The following is a 23,893-nucleotide window of genomic DNA, read 5'->3' as shown; positions in this document are numbered from 1 at the left end:
TAAAAAGATATGTTTTTAATCTACACTTAAACTGGGTGAGTGTGTCTGAGCCCCGAACACTGTCACAAAGACTATTCCAGAGTTTAGGAGCTAAATGTGAAAATGCTCTACCACCTTTAGTGGACTTTGCTATTCTAGGAACTACTAGAAGCCCAGAGTTTTGGGATCTCAGGGAGCGTGACGGATTGTAGCATGTTAAAAGACTTGAGAGATACATGGGAGCCAAACCATTTAGTGTTTTATAAGTGAGTAGCAGTAGTTTGTAGTCTATTCGAAACTTAACCGGAAGCCAATGTAGGGACGATAAGATCGGGGTTATGTGGTCATATTTTCTTGACCTAGTAAGAACACTTGCTGCCGCATTCTGAACTAACTGTAGCTTGTTTATTAATGATGCAGGACATCCACCTAGTAACGCATTAAAGTAGTCTATTCTGGAGGTCATAAACGCATGGACGAGCTTCTCTGCATCGGATATAGACAACATATTTCTTAGCTTAGAAATATTTCTAAGGTGAAAGAAGGCTGTTTTTGTAACTTGGTTGATACGATTTTTAAAAGATAGGTCGCTCTAAAATAACTCCCAGGTCTTTTACTGTTGAACTAGTGGTTACAGAGCATCCTACTAGTAAATGCAGGTTGAGAGGTGCTTCTGTATACTAGTTTTTGGGCCGATGAGCAAAATCTCCGTCTTATCAGAATTTACAAGTAGAAAGTTATGGGTCATCCATTTATATTTACATTTGCGGCATTTAGCAGACGCCCTTATCCAGAGCGACGTACAAAAGTGCTTTAAATCTCTAGTAGTGAATAAATCTACACTGGTACGCAAGATTACAAACTCAATATAAATATAACTCGAATTCTACAAATTTGGAAAGTGCTAATTTAGGTATTTCAGGAAGAGGTAGGTCTTCAGTCGTCGAAGATAATCACGGACTCTGCTGTACGGACATCTAGGGGAAGTTCATTCCACCACCTCGGTGCCAGAACAGAGAAGAGCCTTGAAGTGTACTTACCTCTCATTCTGAGAGAAGGTGGTACCAGTCGAGCAGTGCTGGAGGATCTCAGACAGCGTGGTGCAGTGCGAGATGTGATGAGGTCACTGAGGCAAGATGGTGCTGGTCCATTTTTGGCGCAGCAGTGGGGTGGTGTGGGAGAACTTGGGCAGATTGAACACAAGTCGTGGAGCTGCGTTTTGGATCATTTGGATCTAAGACAGATCCTTGAGGAACACCAAACTTTACCTCATAGAGTGTGGAGAACTCACCATTTACATCAACAAACTGATAGCGATCAGTCAAATAAGACCTGAGCCAAGAGAGAGATGGTCCCTTTATTCCAACAACGTTCTCAAGTCTAGCAAGTAGTATAATGTGATCAATGGAAGTAGTATAGTGTGATCACTATACCCTGTTGTTAATGATACCTGTGGAGGTTGTTGGTAACTCTGGCCTCGACCGATCTGGTATGAAATTCTGATTTGTGGTCCACATATTAGATTTGGCACGTTTTATACTGGATGTCCTTTATAACACAAACCTCCTCATTTATCCGGGCTTGAGACACTGAGAGTCTCCTGACCTGTGTAATTATAATGACTGGGTTAAATAAATAAACAAAATAAATAAATAAATAAATAAATAAATAAATAAATAAATAAATAAATTTATTTATTTATTAATATAAAAATAAAAAAGTAATAAAAATAATGCAATGGGAAAAGATTGCACCTAATGAACTGTTGTAATTTGTTTTCTTTTTAGAAAAATTAACATTTTATTGCTCAAATTGCACAAAAGAATATCTGTGTAAACTAAACATTTGATTGCTAAACTACATAAAAAGGCAAATACTAATATATAAATAAGAAAATCATAAATTAAATATAAAACTCAATTTCAAATTACTTTAAAAAAAACGCACTGCATTGTGTTTTCTTTATGTTTTATTTTGAAGATATTCCAAACTTTGGAAACTTTCTGTTGTTTTCTTTTATTAATTTATTTATATTTATTTATATTTATATGGCAGGGTGGAGTGGGTGGAGAAGAGTGACAGGAGTGATTTGTGATAGAAGAGTATCTGCAAGAATAAAGGGAAAGTTTATAGGACTGTGGTGAGACCTGAGATGTTGTATGGATTAGAGACAGTGGCATTGAGTAAAAGACAGGAGGTGGAGCTGGAGGTAGCAGAGCTGAAGATGTTAAGGTTTTTGTTGGGAGTGACGACGATGGACAGGATTAGAAACAAGTTTATTAGAGGGACAGCGCATGTAGGACGTTTTGGAGACAAGGTGAGGGAGGCGAGATTGAGATGGTTTGGACATGTGCAAAGGAGGGACATGAATTATATTGGTAGAAGAATGCTGAGGATGGAGACACCAGATAGGAGGAAAACAGGAAGGCCAAGGAGGAGGTTCATGGATGTGGTGAGGGAAGACATGCAGGTAGTTGGTGTGAAAGAGGCAGATGTAGAGGACAGGGTGGTATGGAGACAGATGATCCGCTGTGGCGACCCCCACCTCCATATTTTATTAGTCTTTCCAAAGCTGATAAACAGATTTTCTGTATTGTGGCGCCCCCGTGTGAAAAATAATACCACACACACACACACACACACACACACACACACACACACACACACACACACACACACACACACACACACACACACACACACACACACACACTTGAATCTGTACAATGAAACCGGCGGACTTCGGGACCACACGGATAGTGGGGAAGTCAGTCATATGACATAAAGTGTTAAACTAAAAGAGAAGCGCTGTATACAGCATCATACACACACACACAGTACATGTTATTTACAGGGGTTTTTATAACAGATATGGCGCTACAGGCAATTTGTGTGTGTGTGTTTATCACTCCGGTAATAATCAGTGTCGCGGTAAGTACACACACACACACACACACACACACACACACACACCAAACCTCCAACTGCACTTAAAGTATCATCACAATCAGAGGTGTGTAGTAACGAGTTACATTTACTTGAGTAAGTTTTTGAAAAAATGATACTTCTAGGAGTAGTTTTAAATCACTATACTTCTACTTTTACTTGAGTAGATTTGTGAAGAAGAAACTGTACTCTTACTCCGCTACATCAGGCTACAATCCGCTCATTACTTTTCTTTTTTACTCTGTTATTCTACACTTCAATTTAATGTTTTATTTTGACAGAGAGAGAAACTTCCGCTAAGCCTCTACCACGTGACTGTGTTTCACCAATCAAACGTAGTTGTGCAGTTTGTCACGTGACTATACTCAATCTGAGCGGCGGGACGAGTTAGTGATCAACACACACACACACACACACAGACACGTCAGAATCAACCGTCAGCAATGCAGACACAAAAACCCGCAACCCCCATACTGAAAGTGTGTTTACCTTTTAGTGATAGTGTGAGAGAGCAGATACAGTATGAGGTGTTCAGCATGCCTGGTATGAAATGTGTGTGTGTGTTCCTTCTGTTGTTCTGTCACTGGAGACACACACACACACTCTCTCTCTCTCTCTCTCTCTCTCTCTTTCACACACACACACTCTCTCTCTCTCTCTCACACACACACACACAGTATGAGAATTCATGCCTTGTTCTAGTTCTGCCTGGTAAAAAAGTATAAAGGTTTGGAAATTTGTGTTACTTGTGCGTATTTTTTTTATTTTTTATTATTTTATTTATTAAATACTTGAATTCACCTGAATTATTTTAATTTAAGCTATTTTGTAATTAATTCATTTAAATTTATTTTATTGATTGGATGAGCCACAATTTGCCTAAAGATTATTTTGTATTTTTGTCTGTCTGATTGTTGTCTTGTGTTAAAAATAAATCAGGCGTTAAACAGTTACTCAGTTACTGAGTAGTTTTTTCACCAAGTACTTTTTTACTCTTACTCAAGTAATTATTTGGATGTCTACTTTTTACTTTTACTTGAGTCATATTATTGTGAAGTAACAGTACTTTTACTTAAGTACAATTTTTGGCTACTCTACCCACCTCTGATCACAATATATTAATAACTAAAATATAGTGCTTTATGATTAACATGTAAATTAGATAACTGTGTGTGTGGTAGCCCTTCACATTAATCAGTACCCAAGAAGTACACTCGAAAATGTTGGTGCACGCGCACACATTTTCGAGTGTACTTCTTGGGTACTGATTAATGTGAAGGGCTACCAGTTTGATACACACTTCTGAAATAACAAATGTGCTCAATTTACCTTTAATTATGTTATTATTAATATTTAATGATATTGATCTATCTGAAGACACTGATCATGTTAATGATTTCTCACAATAATTATCAACAGTGATTTAACACGGTAGGAAACAGATCAATATCAATATGCAAAACTTTATTTCTAGAAATCTCTGTAAGTATTTACATTTTCAAATGATCACTTCTACAACATTTTCACCAGCCACTAACAATTTTTAACAAATCATGCACTATTTTGCATCATGTTTGTACAGATTATCAATTACGTAACATACAAAAATCAACATGGAGACCAGCTCAAATTTAATATAAACATTTTTAAAAGTCACCAATGCACATGTGATTTAAAAAAGAATAGCAACAAAAAAAAAGTTGGTGCAGCTCGCTGGTAAGTGGCGCTATGGTGAGCTATTTTTAGAAAAGGCCTGCAGGCAACTCATGTGGTCCTTGTGGGTGACCCCTGTTTAGTAAACATGTGTGTAAACTGTGTGTAGAAGTGTGAAGTAGAAATGTGAAGAATGCGTGGAGCACATGACTCTTTTTTAACTTCTGCTTGAGGCCCAAAGGTGCTCAATAAAGTTCAGGTCTGGAGACATACTTGGTCACTCCATCACCTTCATCTTCACTTTCAGCTTCCACAGCAAGGCAGTTGTTCATCTTCGCGGTGTGTTTAAGGTTGTTATGATGTTGAAAACTGCAGTTCGGTCCAGTTTCTGAAGGGAGGGCATCATGTCCATGTTTCCCTCAATGAACTGCAGCTCCTCAGTACCAGCAGCACTCATGCAGCACCAGACCATTATGCTGCCACCACCATGCTTGACTGTAGGCAAGACACAATTTTCTTGGTTTTCCTCACCAGGGCATCAACACACATGCTGAACAACATCTGAGCTAAACAGGTTTATCTTCGTCTCATCAGACCACAGAACATGGTTCTAGTAATCCATGCTCTTGGTCAGGTCATCTTCAGCAAACTTCTTCTTCTTCTTCTTCTTCTTCTTCTTCTTTCGGCTGCTCCCATTAGGGGTCGCCACAGCGGATCATCCGTCTCCATACCACCCTGTCCTCTACATCTGCCTCTTTCCCACCAACTACCTGCATGTCTTCCCTCACCACATGCATGAACCTCCTCCTTGGCCTTCCTTTTTTCCTCCTACCTGGTGGCTCCATCCTCAGCATTCTTCTACGAATATAATTCATGTCCCTCCTTTGCACATGTCCAAACCATCTCAATCTCGCCTTCCTTACCTTGTCACCAAAACATCCTACATGCGCTGTCCCTCTAATAAACTCATTTCTAATCTTGTCCATCCTCGTCACTCCCAACGGAAACCTTAACATCTTCAGCTCTGCTACCTCCAGCTCCATCTCCTGTCTTTTATTCAATGCCACTGTCTCTAATTAATACAACATCGCAGGTCTCACCACAGTCCTATAAACTTTCCCTTTCATTCTGGCAGATACCCTACTATCACAAATCACTCCTGTCACTCTTCTCCACCCACTCCACCCTGCCTGCACTCTTTTCTTCACTTCTAACACACTCTCCATTACTTTGCACTGTTGACCCCAGGTACCTGAACTCCTCCACCTTTTCCAGCTCTTCTCCTGCAACCGCATCACCCACTGCCCTCCCTCTCATTCACACACATGTACTCTGTCTTACTCCTACTGACTTTCATTCCCTTCTCTCCAGCGCATATCTCCACCTCTCCAGGCTCTTCTCAACCTGCTCCTACTCTCACCACAAGTCACAATATCATCCGCAAACATCATAGTACAGGGAGACTCCTGTCTGACCTCGGTCGTCAACCTGTCCATCACCACTGCAAACAGAAAAGGGCTCAGGGCCAATCCTTGATGCAGTCCAACCTTCATCTTGAACCAGCCTGTCATTCCTACTGCACACTTCACTGCTGTCACACTGTCCTCATACATGTCCTGCACCACCCTCACATATTTCTCTGACACACCTGACTTTCTGATACAATACCACAACTCTCTTGGTACTCTGTCGTACACTTTCTCTAAATCCACAAATACTCAATGCAATTCCTTTTGTCCTTCTCTATACTTCTCCATCAACATTCTCAAAGCAAATAAGGCATCTGTGGTGCTCTTCCTCAGCATGAAACCATACTGCTGCAAACAGATGGTCACCTCTTCTCTCAGGTTTGCTTCCACTACTCTTTCCCATAACTTCATGGTGTGACTAATCAACTTAATTTCCCTGTAGTTACTGCAGGTCTGCACATCTCCCTTATGCTTAAAGATGGGTACCAGCACACTTCTTCATTCCTCAGGCATCTTCTCACCTTCCAAAATCTTGTTAAACAATCTGGTTAAAAACTCCACTGCCATCTCTCCTAAACATCTCCATGCTTTTACTGGTATGTCATCTGGTCCAACTGACTTTCCACTCTTCATCCTCTTAATTGCTTCTCTCACTTCCTCCTTACTAATCCTATCTACATCCTGCTTCACCAACTCCACATCATCCAACCTTCTCTCTCTGATTTTCCTCATTCATCAGCTGCTCAAAATACTCCTCCACCTTCTCAACACACTCTCCTCACTAGTCAACACATTTCCTCTCCATCCTTTACTGCTCTAACTTGCAGTACATCCTTCCCAGCTCGGTCCCTCTGCCTGGCCAATCGGTATAAATCCTTTTCTCCTTCCTTAGTGTCCAACCTCATACAGCTCCTCATATGCCTTTTCCTTGGCTTTCGCCACATCCCTCTTTACCTGCTGTCACATCTCCTTGTACTCCTGCCTACCTTTCTCATCACTCTGTCTATCCCACTTCTGTTTTGCCAACCTCTTTCTCCTTATGCTCTCCTGCACTTCCTCATTCCACCACCACGTCTCCTTGTCTTGCTTTCTATTTCCAGATGTCACACCAAGTACTTTTCTAGCTGCCTCCTCATCACTCCTGCAGTAGTTGCCCAATCATCCAACACCTCTTCAACACCACTGAGCCTCTGTCTGACCTCTTCCCTGAACCTCACACTACACTCTTCCTCCTTCAGTTTCCACCATCTTATTCTTCTTTCAGTCCTCACTCTCCTCTTCTTCTTCGCCTCCAAAACCATCCTACAGACCACCATCCGATGCTGTCTAGCTACACTGTCCCCTGCCAACACCTTACAGTCTCCAATCTCCTTCAGGTTGCATCTCCTGCATAGCACATAGTCCACCTGTGTGCACCTTCCTCCACTCTTATACGCCACCCTATGATCCTCCTTCTTCTTAAAATAAGTGTTCACCACTGCCATTTCCATCCTTTTAGCAAAATCTACCACCATCTGCCCTTCCACATTCCTCTCCTTAAAACCATACCTACCCATCACCTCCTCATCACCTCTGTTCCCTTTACCTACATGCCCATTAAAGTCTGCCCCAATCACCAATCGTTCTTTCCTAGGTACACCATCTACCACTTCATCTAATTCACTCCAGAATTTTTCCTTCTCTTCCATCTCACAGCCAACTTGTGGAGCATAGGCACTGATGACATTTATCATCATCCCTTCAACTTCCACCTTCACGATCATCACCCTATCAGAAACTCTCTTCACCTCCACTACACTCTTACTGTACTCTTCCTTCAGAATCACCCCTACACCATTTCTCTTCCATCCACACCATGATAAAACAGTTTAAATCCACCTCCAATGTTCCTGGCCTTACTCCCTTTCCACTTGATCTCCTGAACACACAGCATATCTACCTTTCTCCTCTCCATCATATCAGCTACCTCTCTCCCTTTACCAGTCATTGTACCAGTCATTGTACCAACCCGAACCTCCACTCTCCTACACTGCTCCTTTCCCTGCCATCTCTGTAGATGTCTTCCTCCTCTCCTTCTCCTCCTTCAGCCAACAGTAGCCCAATTTCCACCGGTACCCTGTTGGCTAACGATACCTGTGGCGGTCGTTGTTAACCCGGGCCTCGACCGATCCGGTATGAAATTCTCATTTGTGATCCGCATATTTGATTTGGCACGTTTTTACGCTGGATGCCCTTCCTAACGCAACCCTCCCCATTTTCCCGGGCTTGGGACCGGCACTAAGAGTGCACTGGCTTGTGCCTTCCTAATGGCTGGGTTTGTCTTCAGCAAACTGTTTGTGGGTTTTCTTGTGAGCAGCTTCAGAAGAGGCTCCTTCTGGGATGACGGCCTGCAAACCGACTTGTTGCAGTATGCAGTAGAGACCTGCACTCCCTCCGGTCCCGGGACACAAACGAGTGCGGCGCAGGACAAGGTTTGATGGTCAATGCGGCTGCGGGCGGTAAAATACTTGTGTGTTCAGGTTGTGGGAGAATTAAATCATTCTCAGGACTCCTGAAAAATGGTCTTTAAAATATAAAAAAATTATAAATTACTAAAAACAAATACACTGTTATGTGTCTACTGCACAAAAGCAACAATAGCAACAAAAATAAAGTAAAGGATGTACAGGCACGAGGTCTGAAGCGAACTCTCACGTGGTTCATGTGCAGTAGATTACAGGAGCACAGCGAGGCTAAACGCAGCTGAACAGCTGAACGCAGGACAGGAGAATCAACCTCAAAAGCAACGCTGCAGCACTCATGTGTCTGTCTACTGAAGCAGCTTCTGCACCTGACCGACAGCATGATGACTCGACGACTTTGATGGACCCTTGTGAGGTCTATTCTGAGTGGAACCCATCTTTGAAAACCTCTGTATGCCCCTGATCACTGTACTGTAACTCAGTTTTAGGGTGATACTGATCTTCTTACAGCCTCAGCATCTTTGTGGGGAGAAACAATAATAATTCTCAAATCCTCAGAGAGCCTTTACCATGAGGCCCATGTAGAACATCCAGTGGTCAGTATGAGAGAATCGACTCAAAGTACCAAATTGTAACTGCTCTAATACAAGATACACACATTTGTATTTTCCTTTGAAGCAGACAAAAACATGAACATGATGAATAGAACATGTGGCTTTGTACGTTTACACCATGTACAGCTGTTATTACTAAGGGTGTACTCACGTTGTTGTAAGTTATTTTTAGAGGACAGTAAATCTGTACTGCTACACAAACTGCACACTGATACTCTAAAATATATCCAAGTTTCATTTCTATAGTTTTGTGCCTTTAAAAGACACAAAAATGGTTGCTGATATGTGAGGGGTGCACTTACTTTTATAAGATACTGTGTCTGTGTGTACAGTATGCGTGCTCAGGCCCAGCGGCCTGTCGGTCCGTCGGTGTGTGGACATCATTAAGAAATGGTTCTAAGGTTATGGCATTGAAAAGGAAATGTACAGAACTGGATGTTTATAAGATAATGGCATTTAAGAAATGTACAAGCTGAATAAATGACTCTCTCTCTCTCTCTCTCTCTCTCTCTCTCTCTCTCTCTCTCTCTCTCTCTCTCTATATATATATATATATATATATATATATATATATATATATATACACATTATATATACATGAATATGAGATGTTGGCCACAATAAGGAGATATACAGTAAGGATATAAAGATACATATAGATAAAATAGTGCAGATGTAATGAGGGGTAAAAAAAGATATACTATATAATATGTACATTGTACGTATAATTGTACAGAGGTTATATACAGTGTCTATGCAGTGATCTAACGGTGTAGTGTAGAGTTCAGTAGTGCAATGGTGGATGAAAGCTGTCCCTGAACCTGTTGTATCTCCCTCATGATGGAAGGAGGTTAAACAGTTTGTGACTGGGATGTAAAGACTCCTTGATAATGTTGTGATAATGTCTGCTCTGCGCAGACATCTGCTGTGGTGAAGGTGTTCAATGGCAGGTAGTTGCCAGGGATGTGTTGGGCAGTTTTGACCAGCCTTTGGAGGGCTTTATGTTCACACACAGTGGAGCCTTCGTACCATACATTTGGTCAGGATGCTCTCGATGATGCAGCGGTAGAAACAAGTTAAAATCCCCAGGGACAGATGAGCTTTCTTGAGACTTTCTTAACCAGAGCTAAAGTGTTCTGGTGCCAGGACAGATCCTCAGAGATGTGAACTCCAAGAACTTAAAGCTGGAGACTCGCTCTACCTTAGTTTCATTGATGTTGACTGAAACATGTCTCCTGCTGTTGGATTACCAAAAGTCCATGATGAGCTCTTTAGTCTTCGTGGCGTTGAGGGGCAGGTTGTTGGTGGCACACAATGCTGTCAGGCTTCAGATCTCTTCACTGTAGGCCGATTTGTTGTTGTTGCTGATCTGGCGGACCATAGTGGTGTCATCTGCATACTTGATGTTGGAGTTATGCAGAGGCGCACAGTTGTGGGTGGTTGAGGTGAAATGTCCTATGCCATGATCGAAACGAGCAAAAAAGTGATTGAGTTCATCCGGTTGGAAGGCAATGCGGTTGGTCTGGATGCCTTTCCACATGCGTCTGGGGTCAGAATTGTGGAAGTGCTCTTCTTTGTGGAGTTTGAATGTGAGCTTAGCTCTCCTGATGCCTCTTTTCAGGTTGGCCCTGGCTTTGTTGTAATCCTCTATGCTGCCAGATTTAAAAGCAGCATCTCTTGCTTACAACAGGAAGACGGACTCCGAATTCTTCCACGGCTTCTGATTAGGAAAGCATTTTGAGTGTTTGACAGTAGTGACATTGTCCAATGCATGTGTTGATATGCTCCAACACAGATGATGTGTAAATGTCCATGTCGAGACTTAAGACTCGGCTACTGCAGCTCTCTGCTGGCAGGTCTTCCCCTGAACGCTATTAGTCCACTGCATATGTTCTCCCACACCACCCCACTGCTGCACTCCCTTCACTGCCTTCCAGTAGCTGCATGTATCAGATTCAAAACACTGATGCTTGTCTACAAGGCCAAAAATGGACCAGCGCCATTTTACCTCAGAGACCTCATCACATCTCGCACTGCACCACGCTGTCTGAGATCCTCCAGTACTGCTCGACTGGTAACATCTCAGAATGAGAGGTAAGTATACTTCAAGGCTTTTCTCTGTTCTGGCACCGAGGTGGTGGAATGAACTTCCCCTAGATGTCCGTACAGCGGTGTCCCTGACTATCTTCATACGACGATTGAAGACCTACCTCTTTCTAAAACACTTAAATTAGCACTTTCAAAGTTTGCTTTGTAGAATTCAAGAGTTATATTTATATTAAGTTTGTAATCTTGTGTACAGTGTAGATTTATTTACTACTAGAGACTCAAAGCACTTTTGTATGTCGCTCTGGATAAGGGCATCTGCTAAATGCCGCAAATGTAAATGTAAAAATGTAAATCCCTGTGTGAGAGTCCAGTGTGGCCTGTGAGGCAAACATGTTCCAGGCAGTATCTTGAAACTGTTGCTGTAGAGAAGAAAATGGCCCCCTCTGGCCACACCTTTACTGTCCCCACAGCTGGTTTCACCCGTTTGATCAGTGGTGTGTATTTGGGTACCATAAACAAAGGGAGGTGATCAGACTGACCCAGATGAGGAGTAAAATGGCAGTGTATGCCCCAGGTATGTTTGTGTATACCTGGTCCAGTGTTTTGTCCCCTCTGGTAGAGCAGGAGACATTATGATGAAATTTTGTTAGTACAGATCTCAGGTTGGAGTGGTTGAAATCTTCACAAGGACCCCCAAGTTCAATGGCGCGCTCCTGGGAATGCTGTCGTTGAGCCATGTTTCCGTAAAAATCATGACATTACATTCCTTAATCCGCTTGTGTGATGTTATCCGGAGCAGCAGTTTATCCATTTTTTTTTTGCGATAGACCGTACATTGGCAAGGAAGATGCTTGGATGAGATGGTTAATGCGGGTTCAGCCTTGGCCTAGCTCTAATGCCGCCTCGCTTCCCCCTCTTTTGTTTATGGTCTCGGCGCCGGCGCTGGGGTCTCACTGTCGGCCGAGCTGGATTAGTGGTCTACAATGTTCGAGCGATTTCCTGAAGGAGTTCGAAATTCGTTGAAAGCCCCTCTCTGTAGTTGTGACCGATGTCTAATATGTTTGTCGCCCGTATGAAATGTGTGTAACCCTGTTCTGAGTGAATAAGCTTGCAGTTAGTGGAGAGAGAGACGCCGGACCTTGCGTTGTGCACACGCCACCATCTTGGTCTACCGTCTTGTAGATTACAGTTGTGTGTGTGTGTGTGTGTGTGTGTGTGTGTGTCTTCAGGCTTAGTGCTCCTTCTCTGTAGACTACAGTAGTGTGTGTGTGTGTGTGTGTGTGTGTTCAGGCCCAGCGCTCCTTCTCTGTAGACTACAGAAGTTTGTGTGTGTGTGTGTGTGTGTGTGTGTGTGTGTGTTCAGGCCCAGCGCTCCTTCTCTGTAGACTACAGAAGTGTGTGTGTGTGTGTGTGTGTGTTCAGGCCCAGCGCTTCTTCTCTGTAGACTACAGTTGTGTGTGTGTGTGTGTGTGTGTGTGTGTGTGTGTTCAGGCCCAGCGCTCCTTCTCTGTAGACTACAGTGGTGAGTGTTTCCTGAAGGATGGACGCTGTTTCCGCTACGTCTCTGGAAGTGTTCATTACTCTCGAGTCCCGCGCTGCTACTGGAGAGACAGACTGCTCAAAATGTACATGAGCGGCCTGAACGCTATTCAGGTGTAAGCAGACACACACACATATTCACTCACTCGCACATCCCTTCTCATTCACCAACACACACACAAACACGCACACACAGGAACCTATGGATCATGTTTAACTCGACAGAGGGATAGAGAGTGCATTCAGTTGTATCTAATTTAATTTTGAGTAGGTTATTTAAACAGACTTTCTGAGAATTTCTACATTCTGGTTTTGCTCAGGAGACAGACACAGTCTCAATATGGTGGATCCTGACTGACGACTCTGTGCAGGTAGCAGACGGTCTGTCTGCTCCCTGGCCTTGGCTCTGGACAGTCACTGGCTAACTAGTGCTGTTCTGAGACTATGACCTATACTACAAAAATTAAGAGCAGCACCTTCACGAGTGGGAGGGATACCATCCTGCCCTAACAGACCGAACAGCCTTGCCCTCAAAATTGCTCCAATTATCTATGAAGCCCACATGTTTTTTGGAGCACCACTCGGACATCCAACAGTTCACGACAATAACCTGCTGTAGGCTTCATCACCACTCCGCATTGGGATGGGGCCAGAGCATGTTACTGCATCAGACATTGCCTTTGCTAATTTACACACCTCTATAATATTACTCTTAGTAACCGCTGACTGTCGAAGGCGTATATCAGTAGGTACTGTGTGAAAAAATATGCTCGAGAACCTGTGCTTTCCTAAAAACCTAAGCTGAACCTGGACTGCTCTCACTCTCACTAACCCTCTTCAGACTCTGGATGTGCTCCTCTAACACTAGGATCTTCTTTATCAGAGAGCTAACTAATTCACACTTCTTACAAGTAAAATGATTGCTAGTGACCGCAAAAGACTGACTGTACATTCCACACACTGTATTAGCTGTGTGTGTGTGTGTGTGTGAGAGTGAGAGAGAGAGAGATGTATTTATTCTGCTGTGTTGATGAACTCCTGACTGAGTGCTCTGAATGTTAATGTTATTGCAGCTACATTCCCTGGAACTTCCATGAGCCGGAGCAGGGTGTGTACAGCTTTGAGGGAGACCGAGATGTAGAACATTTCCTCCATCTAGCTAATGAAACGGGTCTGCTGGTGATCCTGAGGCCCGGGCCCTACATCTGCGCTGAGTGGGAGATGGTGAGTGTTTTCTCACACATCAACACCGTAGATCTTCATAAAACACTACTGTGTCTAGCTGTGCACACTACACTAGGATACGAATGTGTGTGTGTGTGTGTGTGTGTGTGTGTGTGCACGCTTGTGTTCTTACTAAGAGATTAAGCTTAATGCTAACTAAACTCTAAACTGTGTTGTCATAGAACACACCACCCACATGCTAATTAGCAGTTAGAATATGAGTTCTATACAAATCAGCAAAATCACTCCTGACGCAAAACTCGACTTGTATTTATATATGATGTAAACATGCTGAGTATGTGCTGTGTGTGTGTGTGTGTGTGTGTGTGTGTGTGTGTGTGTTTACAGGGAGGCCTGCCTGCATGGCTGCTCCACAACCCTAACATTATCCTGCGTTCAGCAGATTCAGGTACATCTTCACATCCTGACCTTTACATAACCCAATTACATTTTTATCCTGCTGACTCTTTCTGTGTGTGTGTGTGTGTGTGTGTGTGTGTGTGTGTGTGTGTGTGTGTGTGTGTGTGTGTGTAGAGTACATGAAGGCTGTAGGTGATTGGTTGGCAGTGCTGCTCAGTAAAATGCGCCCCTGGCTCTATCAGAACGGAGGGAACATCATCAGTGTGCAGGTACGACATGTAAATCACAGCATCGCTAATTAAAGTGTAAGTAAACAGGGTAAAGTGACCTGTCAAGGTATTAAATACCCTGTCTGTCCTGTATAAAAGAGTTTGTTGTTCCAGGAGTTTGTTGTACCTCAGGGCAGTATTTATCGCTAATCCTTAAAATGTACAGCATTGCAAAAGCCATTGGTTCTGATGTTCACTGTAGTTTATATGCAAAATATCTGTATTCGCTACAGAAGCAATACATGAATACTATTGAGCTAAAAATCCAACTGAAGATAAACTAAATACAATCTGTCAATGCAGCATCATTTTATGTTCTCACAAAAAAAAAAACCTGAGCACATGAGCACATTTCTCCAGTTTTGGAGTCACTGCATCGGCTTCCTGTAAGATTCCAGATTGATTTTTAAATTCCTATACTGACCTTTAAGGCCTCATTACTGTCATAACTGTCTACACTTCAAGGTGAGATCTCTGCTCCTCTGATTCTAGTCTCCTACACGTTTACGCTCTGTGGGTGATCAGACTTTTTCCTCACACTCCCCCCACTGAGATTCGACTGGCACTAGTATTTATTTATTTTCTGATCTGTGATGTTTATTTACTTATTTTAATTATCTTATTAGTTTTCTTATTATTACTATTATTTTTTTCTTAATATTTTATGCTTGGAAAGCGCTTTGAGATGTTACTTTTACAGGCGCACTATAAAATAAAGATTATTGCTATTCATTGCACAATGAGAAAGAGTTGTTTATAAATGGAATCCGTATTAAAGTTGTGACAGAGACCAGGTTTCTTGGCATCAACAAAATTTGTTTATTCCTCAGATCAAATCACATAAAAAGAAATGTTTTCAACCATAAATGTTTTAAAGATTCTGTTCAAAACCAAATGTTTAGCAGACAGTTTAACTAATTCATTAATTTGTACATTGTTGGACTATGGAAGTATCATTCATGAATAAGCCAGAAAATGATATACTGTATACGTCTTTTGGATTGTGGATTTGGATTGTGTACTGCCAAGGCATGCAACTGACTTTGGAAGCCTAGAGAAGAACATCAGCAGTTCAAAGTCTATATGTATAAGCCATTAAACCTCCTTGGAAATTAGACGACTAAAGTTTTCTCTACAACACACAATTACAATTAAAGGAATTCCAGTCTATTCAGCATTTTCTTTCAAGTCAGCATTCAATAATATAGGAACGAAAGCCAAGTTACATCTGTCCTGTTGGCCTACACATCAGAACCCATCTGGAGAATCTGAACGTGGATTTTAACATTTTGGAACAGACACTTTCTGAAAAATTCCTCTATGCAATATCTAAAATCCAAAAAATAAATAGCAAGACATAAAAATAAATAAATAATAATAATAATAATAATAATAATAATAATAATAATAATAATAATTTAATCAAATGATCATCTCGGGGGTAAAAAGAAACGTTAGTACGTTTTCCCCCTGGACACTCGGGAATCTCTGGTAATGAACAAGCAGACAGTTCCACCAAAAAGAGTTGTCTCCAGAGCCAGTGAAGTTCTTTATACCTTTTTTAGCTCTGAGACCATCAATACATGCACCAAATATAAATGCTAATTGGAATTGTATCAGTGCTTAAACAGTAAACCACATGAAATATATCTTGATGTTGGGGAAAACACATTTTCATTTGAACAATTGGTGGAGTTATTTCCACATGATGCTGCATAAAACACTGAAAACTAACACATACATGTTAATTATCTGGAGAAAATTTCCCAAAATGTTCGTCCTGTTAGAATCCAATGTCCATTAAACATTTTGTTGGACTGTAACACTTCCACCCCTTTGAGAAACTTCTTTTATTCCGTTGATGCTTTTGAAAAGGTTTTTATTTATCAAGATACTGTAATCAAATTTTAGGAAGAATTTAATCTTAAACATCTTATTTATATTTGGATAAAAAATATAGCTATATTGGCGTGTGTGTGTGTGTGTGTGTGTGTGTGTGTGTGTGTGTGTGTGTGTGTGTGCAGGTGGAAAATGAGTATGGCAGTTACTTTGCATGTGATCATAACTACATGCGAGCTCTTCGGTTGTTGTTCCGGAACTTTCTCGGAGACGATGTGGTTCTGTTCACCACTGACGGGAACACAGACAAGGAGCTGGTCTGTGGGAGCCTGCAAGGGCTGTATGCTACAATCGACTTCGGCACTGGTGTGTGTGTGTGTGTGTGTGTGTGTGTGTGTGTGTGTGTGTGTGTATAAATATATATAAATCGATAATTTTTTTTCTGTTTCTTTATCAGACACTAATGTCACTGATGCGTTTCTTCGCCAACGTAGATTTGAGCCCAAAGGCCCTTTGGTAAGTTCATATTTACACACACACACACACACACACACACACACACACACACACACACACTGTGCTGGTCGACAGAAGGTTATGTTGTATGCAGCAGGAGTGTGAAGTGGTTTGTGTTGGTGGTAGTAGTAAAGGTGTGTTAATTGTAGGTACTGATCGACCTTTGTGTGTGTGTGTGTGTGTGTGTGTGTGTGTGTGTGTCTGTGTGTCTGTGTTTATTTCAGGTGAACTCTGAGTTTTACACAGGTTGGCTAGATCACTGGGGAGAGAAGCACGCCTCTGTCAGCACACAGAGTGTCAGTAAGATGTTGAGAGAGATGATGAGCAGAGGCGCTAACGTTAACATGTACGCTTTAGGTTTAAACTCTTCTTCATCTTTGTTTTAACACACAGAATCGTCTACATGCTAACCAGGTAACTAACCCTACTACTCTGATGCTGTTACACTCCACCCTGTTACTCTCCACCCTGACATACCCTCTTACACGCCACCCTGTTACACTCTGATACACACCACCCTGACATACCCTTTTACACTCCAATTTGGTACACTCCACCCTGTTACACTCTGATACACTCCACCCTGTTACACTCTGATACACTCCACCCTGACATACCCTGGTACACTCCACCCTGTTACACTCCACCCTGTTACACCCCACCCTGTTACACTCTGATACACTCCACCTGTTACACTCTGATTCACTCCACCCTGTTACACTCTGATATACTCCATGCTGACACACCCTGTTACACTTCCCCCTGTTACACTCCACCCTGACATACCCTGGTACACTCCACCCTGTTACACTCCACCCTGTAACACCCTGTTACACTCTGATACACTTCACCCTGTTACACTCCACTCTGTGCCCACCACACCACCCTCAACAAACCTGAGTAAACGTGTGAGATTGAGGAGACGACAGCATCCAAATATCCCAGTTCACCAAACACTCCATATCCATGATCCCTCCAGATCTGCTCCTTTATCTCACAAACACCCACTGACTAAAGACTCCACTAAATAAATGTGTTCAGCCTCGACTTGAACACTGAGACTGTGTCTGAGTCCCGAACACTGATTGGAAGGTTGTTCCATAACTGTGGGGTTTATAAGAGAAAGATCTGCCCCTGCTGGAGTCTTCATTATTTGAGGTACCAACAAATAGCCTGCACCTTTTGATCTAAGTAGGCGTGGAGGATCATACTGGTACAGAAGTTCACTCAGATACTGTGGCGTGAGAGTGTTCTCTGTTTAATACCCACTGAGTTAAGACTGAGTAAATTTCAGAGTTTAATTATGAAATCTGTTTTATAAGTTTAAGCTTGAACCTCTCTCTCTCTCTCTCTCTCTCTCTCTCTCTCTCATTCTCTCTTTCTCCCCCTGTTTTGCTCTCTTCTCTTTCTCTGTTCAGGTACATGTTTGAAGGAGGGACAAATTTTGGTTACTGGAACGGTATGTGTCATTAAAATAATTTTCATTTCTATTACAGTGCATCCAGAGAAGTATGTGAGGGTGGTGCAGGACATGTATTCGGACAGTGTGACAGCAGTGAAGTGTGCAGTAGGAACGACAGACTGGTTCACAGAGTGTGTGAATAAGAGGGAGGGCAGTGGAGGGGTGCGGTTGCAGGGAGAAGAGGTGGAGAAGGTGGAGGAGTTCAGGTACCTGGGGTCAACAGTGCAAAGTAATGGAGAGTGTGTTAGAGAAGTGAAGAAAAGAGTGCAGGCAGGGTGGAGTGGGTGGAGAAGAGTGATAGCAGGAGTGATTTGTGATAGAAGAGTATCTGTGAGAGTGAAAGGGAAAGTTTATAGGACTGTGGTGAGACCTGAGATGATGTATGGATTAGAGACAGTGGCATTGAGATAAAGACAGGAGGTGGAGCTGGAGGTAGCAGAGCTGAGATGTTGAGATGTTCGTTGGGAGTGACGACGATGGACAGGATTAGAAATGAGTTTATTAGAGGGACAGCGCATGTAGGACGTTTTGGAGACAAGGTGAGGGAGGTGTGATTGAGATGGTTTGGACATGTGCAGAGGAGGGACATGAGGTATATCAGTAGGAGAATGCTGAGGATGGAGACACCAGGAAGGAGAAAAAGAGGAAGACCAAAAAGGAGGTTTATGGATGTGGTGAGGGAAGACATGCAGGTAGTTGGTGTGAAAGAGGCAGATGTAGAGAACAGAGGGGAATGAAGACAGATGATCTGCTGTGGAGACCCCTGATGGGAGAAGCTGAAAGAAAAAGAAGATTACAGTGCATCGAGAAAGTATTCACAGCACTTTACTTTCTCCACATTTTATGTTACAGCATTATTCCAAAATTGATTAAATTAATTATTTTCCTCAAAATTCTTCAAACACTACCCTATAATGACAATGTGAAAGAAGTTTACAATTTTTGCAGATTTATCACAAAATAAAAAAAGGAAAAAAATCACAGGTACTTAAGGTAAGCTGTTTCCACTGATCATCCTTGAGATGTTTCTACAACTTGATTGAAGTCCACCTGTGGTAAATTCAGTTGATTGGACATGATATGGACATACACACACCTGTCTATAGACGGTCTCACAGTTAACAGTGGATGTCCGAGCACAAACCAACCCGTGAAGTCCAAGGAATTGTCTGTAGATTTCTGAGACAGAATTGTATCGAGGTACAGGTCTGGGAAGAAGAAAGAAACATTTCTGCAGCATTAAAGATCCCAAAGAGAACAGTGGCCTACATTAACTGTAAATGTAAGAAGTTTGGAACCACCAGGACTCTTACTAGAGCAAAATCATCCGGCCAAACTGTGTGATCGGGGAGAAGGGCCTTAGTCAGGAAGGTGACCAAGAACGAGATGGTCACTCTGAACGAGCTCCGGCATTTCTCTGTGCAGAGGAGAACCTTCCTGAATAACAACCATATATGCAGCACTCCACCTATCAGACCTGTATGGTAAAGACTGAAGGACTCTCAGACCATGAGAAAAAAGATTGAATGCTTTGGCCTGAATGGCAAGCGTCATCTCTGGAGGAAACCAGGCACCGCTCATCACCTGGACAATGCCATCACTACTGCTGTGGGGATGGTTTTCAGCGGCAGGAACTGGAAGACTGGTCAGAAGCGAGGGAAAGATGAATGCAATGTTCAGAGACGTCTTTGATAAACCTTCTCCAGAGCGCTTTGGACCTCAGGTTCATCGATGATGGTTCATCTTTCAACAGGACACCTACCCTAAACGCACAGCCAAGAAAACAAAGAAGTGGCTACAGGACGACTCTGTGAATGTCCTTGAGTGGCCCAGCCAGAGCCCAGATATGAACCTTAATGAACATCTCTAGAGAGATCTGAAAATGGCTGTGCACCGACGCTCCCCATCCAACCTGATGGAGCTTGAGAGGATTTTCTGAAGAATTGGAAGAACTTCCCCAAAATATGTATGCCGAGCTTGTAGCATCAATCAAACAAAAAAAAACGAGACTATAATTTGTGCCAAAGTAGCTTCATCAAAGTATTGATGAAAAGCTGCGAATATTTATGTACGTGATTTTTCTTATTTTTAATTTTGAATAAATTTGCTTTTTTTCACGTTGTCATTATGGGGTTTTGCTTGTAGAATTTTGAGAAAATAAAGAATTGTATCTATTTTGGAATAAAGCTGTAACATAACAACATGTGGAAAAAGTGAAGCTCTGTGAATACTTTAATAATGCACTGTATTTATTCATCTCCTTCTCTGCTGAATGTGGCTGCAGATGATCCATGAGGGTTTACAAAATCACACATGCTCCTCTGTGCTCCTGCTGTCTCACTGAGAAGAAGCAAACACTTGAAAAAAGGCACTTATAATTCACATACAATAGCTTACAACAAACCATCAGTCAGATAAGACTTGAGCCAGGAGAGAGCTGTTCCCTTTATTCCAACAATGTTCTCCAGTCCAGCAAGCAGGAGATTATGATCAATGGTGTGAAGGTCTGCTTCATTAGGGGGTTGATAACTGCAGTTTGAAGGATTTAGGTACATAACCAGTGCTGATGAAAGAGTTTATTAATTTTAGAACAGGTTCAATTACTTCAGGAATAATCTGTTTGGAATCGAGAATACAACATTTTGATGCAGAAATATGTGAATTTCTGCTCTCTCAAACATTTTAAATGCTATTTGTTATCTACATTAATACCACCTGACTTTATATTAATAGGCTGAATTTCTGTCTGATATTTTACATTCTTTTATTAAATCAAAAACTGATGTGAGTCGAGTGTGATTTGGACCCATCCTGTGTTCTTCATGGTTCTTCATGGTTTATTTCCTGTTTAGGAGCGGATCATGATACACGATTCCGCCCTGTAGTGACGAGTTACGATTACGATGCTCCATTATCAGAAGCTGGAGATCCGACTGACAAACTGCTGGCCATTAGAGAAGTCATTAAAGATGTATAAAACTAACTGTTTATTGTCTTAGTAATTACTCTGCTCATATTGTGTTAATGACAAAAGATTGTCAGAATTTAGTTCTAAATAATAATCTTTTAAGAAATAAAAAATTTACCATATTTTTAGTTCCATGATGTTCCGGTTGGACCGATACCTCCAGCTGTACCAAAGATGGCATACGGTTTTGTGATGCTACAAAAGGTAAATGATTATTATTAATGAATACAATACAATAAAAAGAAATAAATAACAGGAAATGTGTTTTTAAATATGTTTTAGATCAGTGATGTTGGTGAGCTGCTGGACATTTTATCACCTCAGGGTCCGATCACTTCTTTAAAGACACTAACATTTGAGGAGGTCAAGCATGTAAGATTTGTGTATTTATCCCATTATTTATTTATGTTTGTGTGCACGTGTTTATTTATTATACTATATACACGTATAGATATATAGATTTGTACGGCTTTAGCACTATACAGTGGAACCCCGTTGTACGAGCATAATTCGTTCTTGAAAATTGCTCGTGTGTCCATTTGCTCGTATGTTCGAACTGATTTTCCCCATAGGAATGAATGTAAAAGTGATTTAATCCGTTCCGAGATCTCATCCGATCGCTTATTTCTGCACTTAAAAAGTAATATAAACATAATTTAACACTCGTGTGATAGTGGTTGATTGCGAGTGTGAAATGCACAACACGCTTATAACCTCCTCGGTTTCCATGGTAATTCTATTTACTTTCGTTTTCACAGCACCATCACTGATTTTCTTGGGAGACATTTTTTAAGATTTCTAGTGAAATAAAAATATAAAACTAAAAAAAGTTACTGTGGGAGAGCGTATGAATACAGGAGCCACTTTTATTTTATTTTTTTCTTAGTGTACTTAGTGCCCCACGCAGCACGTCTCTGGCGCGCGCACGCACGCACACACACACACACACACACACACACACACACACACACACACACACACAATTTAATTCAATTCAATTCATTTTTATTTGTATAGCGCTTTTAACAATGAACATTGTCTCAAAGCAGCTTTACACAGATAATGTGGTGATTAAATGTAAATATGTAAAACACACACACACACACACACACACACACACACACACACACACACACACACACTGCCACAGTTACGTTTTTGTTGCACTGAACAATGAGAGCCACTGAGTGATACATCATCAACTAAGCGACTGATGCGACCCTCCGCTGAAAACGGGGAACCGGCAGCGTGGGTTTGCTCGTGCCTTCAAAATTTGCTCGTGAAACAGGGTAAAATTTTGCGAGCGAGTTTGCTCGTATCTCCGTTTGCTCGTACTATAGGTTGCTCGTATAATGGGGTTTTACTGTACAACCCTAATTTCATCCCTAAGTTGGGACACTGTTTAAATAAATAAAACAGAATACAATAATTTGCAAACCCATATTTTATTCACAATAAAATATAACATAATTTATCAAATTGGGGAAATGTACAATTTTAAGGAAAAAATAAGGTCACTTTAAATCTGATGGCTGCAACAAACATCTGGAAAAAGTAAATGTTATTTCAATGAAACAGCTGAAGAAATATTTAGTAACTAAAGATGGTAAACCACAGCAGGTCAGTGAGATGATTGGGGTATAATAGTGTATCTTAGAGAAGCAGAGTCTCTCAGAAGTAAAGATGGGCGGAGCTTCAACAATCTGTGAAAGACTCTAAAACTGTAGAACAATTTCAGTATAAAGTTCCTCTACATCAAACTGCTAAACAGTTAAACATCTCATCATTTACAGAACATATCATCAAAGGTTTTAAAGAATCCGGTGAAATCTCTGTGCACAAGGGACAAGGGGGAAAATCAATATTGGATGCTTGTGATTTTTGGTTCTTCATGTTTTATTTCCTGTTTAGGAGCGGATCACGAGACACGATTCCGCCCTGTAGTGACGAGTTATGATTATGATGCTCCATTATCAGAAGATTGTGATTTTTGATAAACAGCATTTAAAGCAGTTATGATTATGTAATGGAAATCACTGCATGGGCTCATTAACACCTCCAGGAATCATTGTGAACACAGTTTGCATGTCATTTACAAACGCAGGTTAGCAGAAAAAATAAGAAGGTATGCGTGAACATGATCCAGAAACACCACCATCCTCTCTGGGCCAAAGTTTATTTATAATCTACAGTGGAGAACTGTTCTGTGGTCAGACAAATCAATCCTAAATCATTGGAATCCTAAAGAGGAGAGGGACCATCTTGCTTATTATCAAACTTCTCTGATGTTATGGGGTTGCATTAGTCCCTATGTAATGGCAGCTTGTGCATCTGAAAAGGCTCCATCAATGCTGACATAAGCATGTGCAACATAATGCTTCCATCCAGACTGTGTCTTTTTCAGTAAAGGCCTTGCATATTTCAGCAAAAACATGCTAAACCACATACTGCATTTATTAAAGCAGCATGGCTCTGTAGTAGAAGAGTCTGGCACCTGCCTGCAGGTTAGACTTTTTACCAACTGAAAACTTTGCTGAATCATGA

At 41.5% G+C, this 23,893-nt stretch overlaps 1 protein-coding gene across 1 annotated transcript in view; it reads left to right on the top strand.

Moving 5' to 3' along the window:
• The first annotated feature begins 2,679 nt into the window (after window positions 1-2,679).
• The window catches only part of glb1l (galactosidase, beta 1-like), a 52,040-nt gene continuing 30,826 nt past the window's right edge, over window positions 2,680-23,893 (top strand). The window contains exons 1-12 of the mRNA XM_046844615.1: window positions 2,680-2,910; window positions 12,664-12,827; window positions 13,785-13,935; window positions 14,284-14,344; window positions 14,470-14,564; window positions 16,589-16,769; window positions 16,861-16,919; window positions 17,144-17,265; window positions 18,338-18,378; window positions 21,234-21,352; window positions 21,479-21,553; window positions 21,632-21,721. Coding sequence (XP_046700571.1) covers window positions 2,821-2,910; window positions 12,664-12,827; window positions 13,785-13,935; window positions 14,284-14,344; window positions 14,470-14,564; window positions 16,589-16,769; window positions 16,861-16,919; window positions 17,144-17,265; window positions 18,338-18,378; window positions 21,234-21,352; window positions 21,479-21,553; window positions 21,632-21,721 — 1,248 coding nt within the window. The 5' untranslated portion in view covers window positions 2,680-2,820. The remainder of the gene's footprint in view (window positions 2,911-12,663; window positions 12,828-13,784; window positions 13,936-14,283; window positions 14,345-14,469; window positions 14,565-16,588; window positions 16,770-16,860; window positions 16,920-17,143; window positions 17,266-18,337; window positions 18,379-21,233; window positions 21,353-21,478; window positions 21,554-21,631; window positions 21,722-23,893) is intronic.

This window comes from Silurus meridionalis, unplaced genomic scaffold (genome assembly GCF_014805685.1).
Source record: "Silurus meridionalis isolate SWU-2019-XX unplaced genomic scaffold, ASM1480568v1 Scaffold81, whole genome shotgun sequence".
Lineage (NCBI taxonomy): Eukaryota > Metazoa > Chordata > Actinopteri > Siluriformes > Siluridae > Silurus > Silurus meridionalis.
This window is presented reverse-complemented; position numbering and strand designations above follow the sequence as displayed.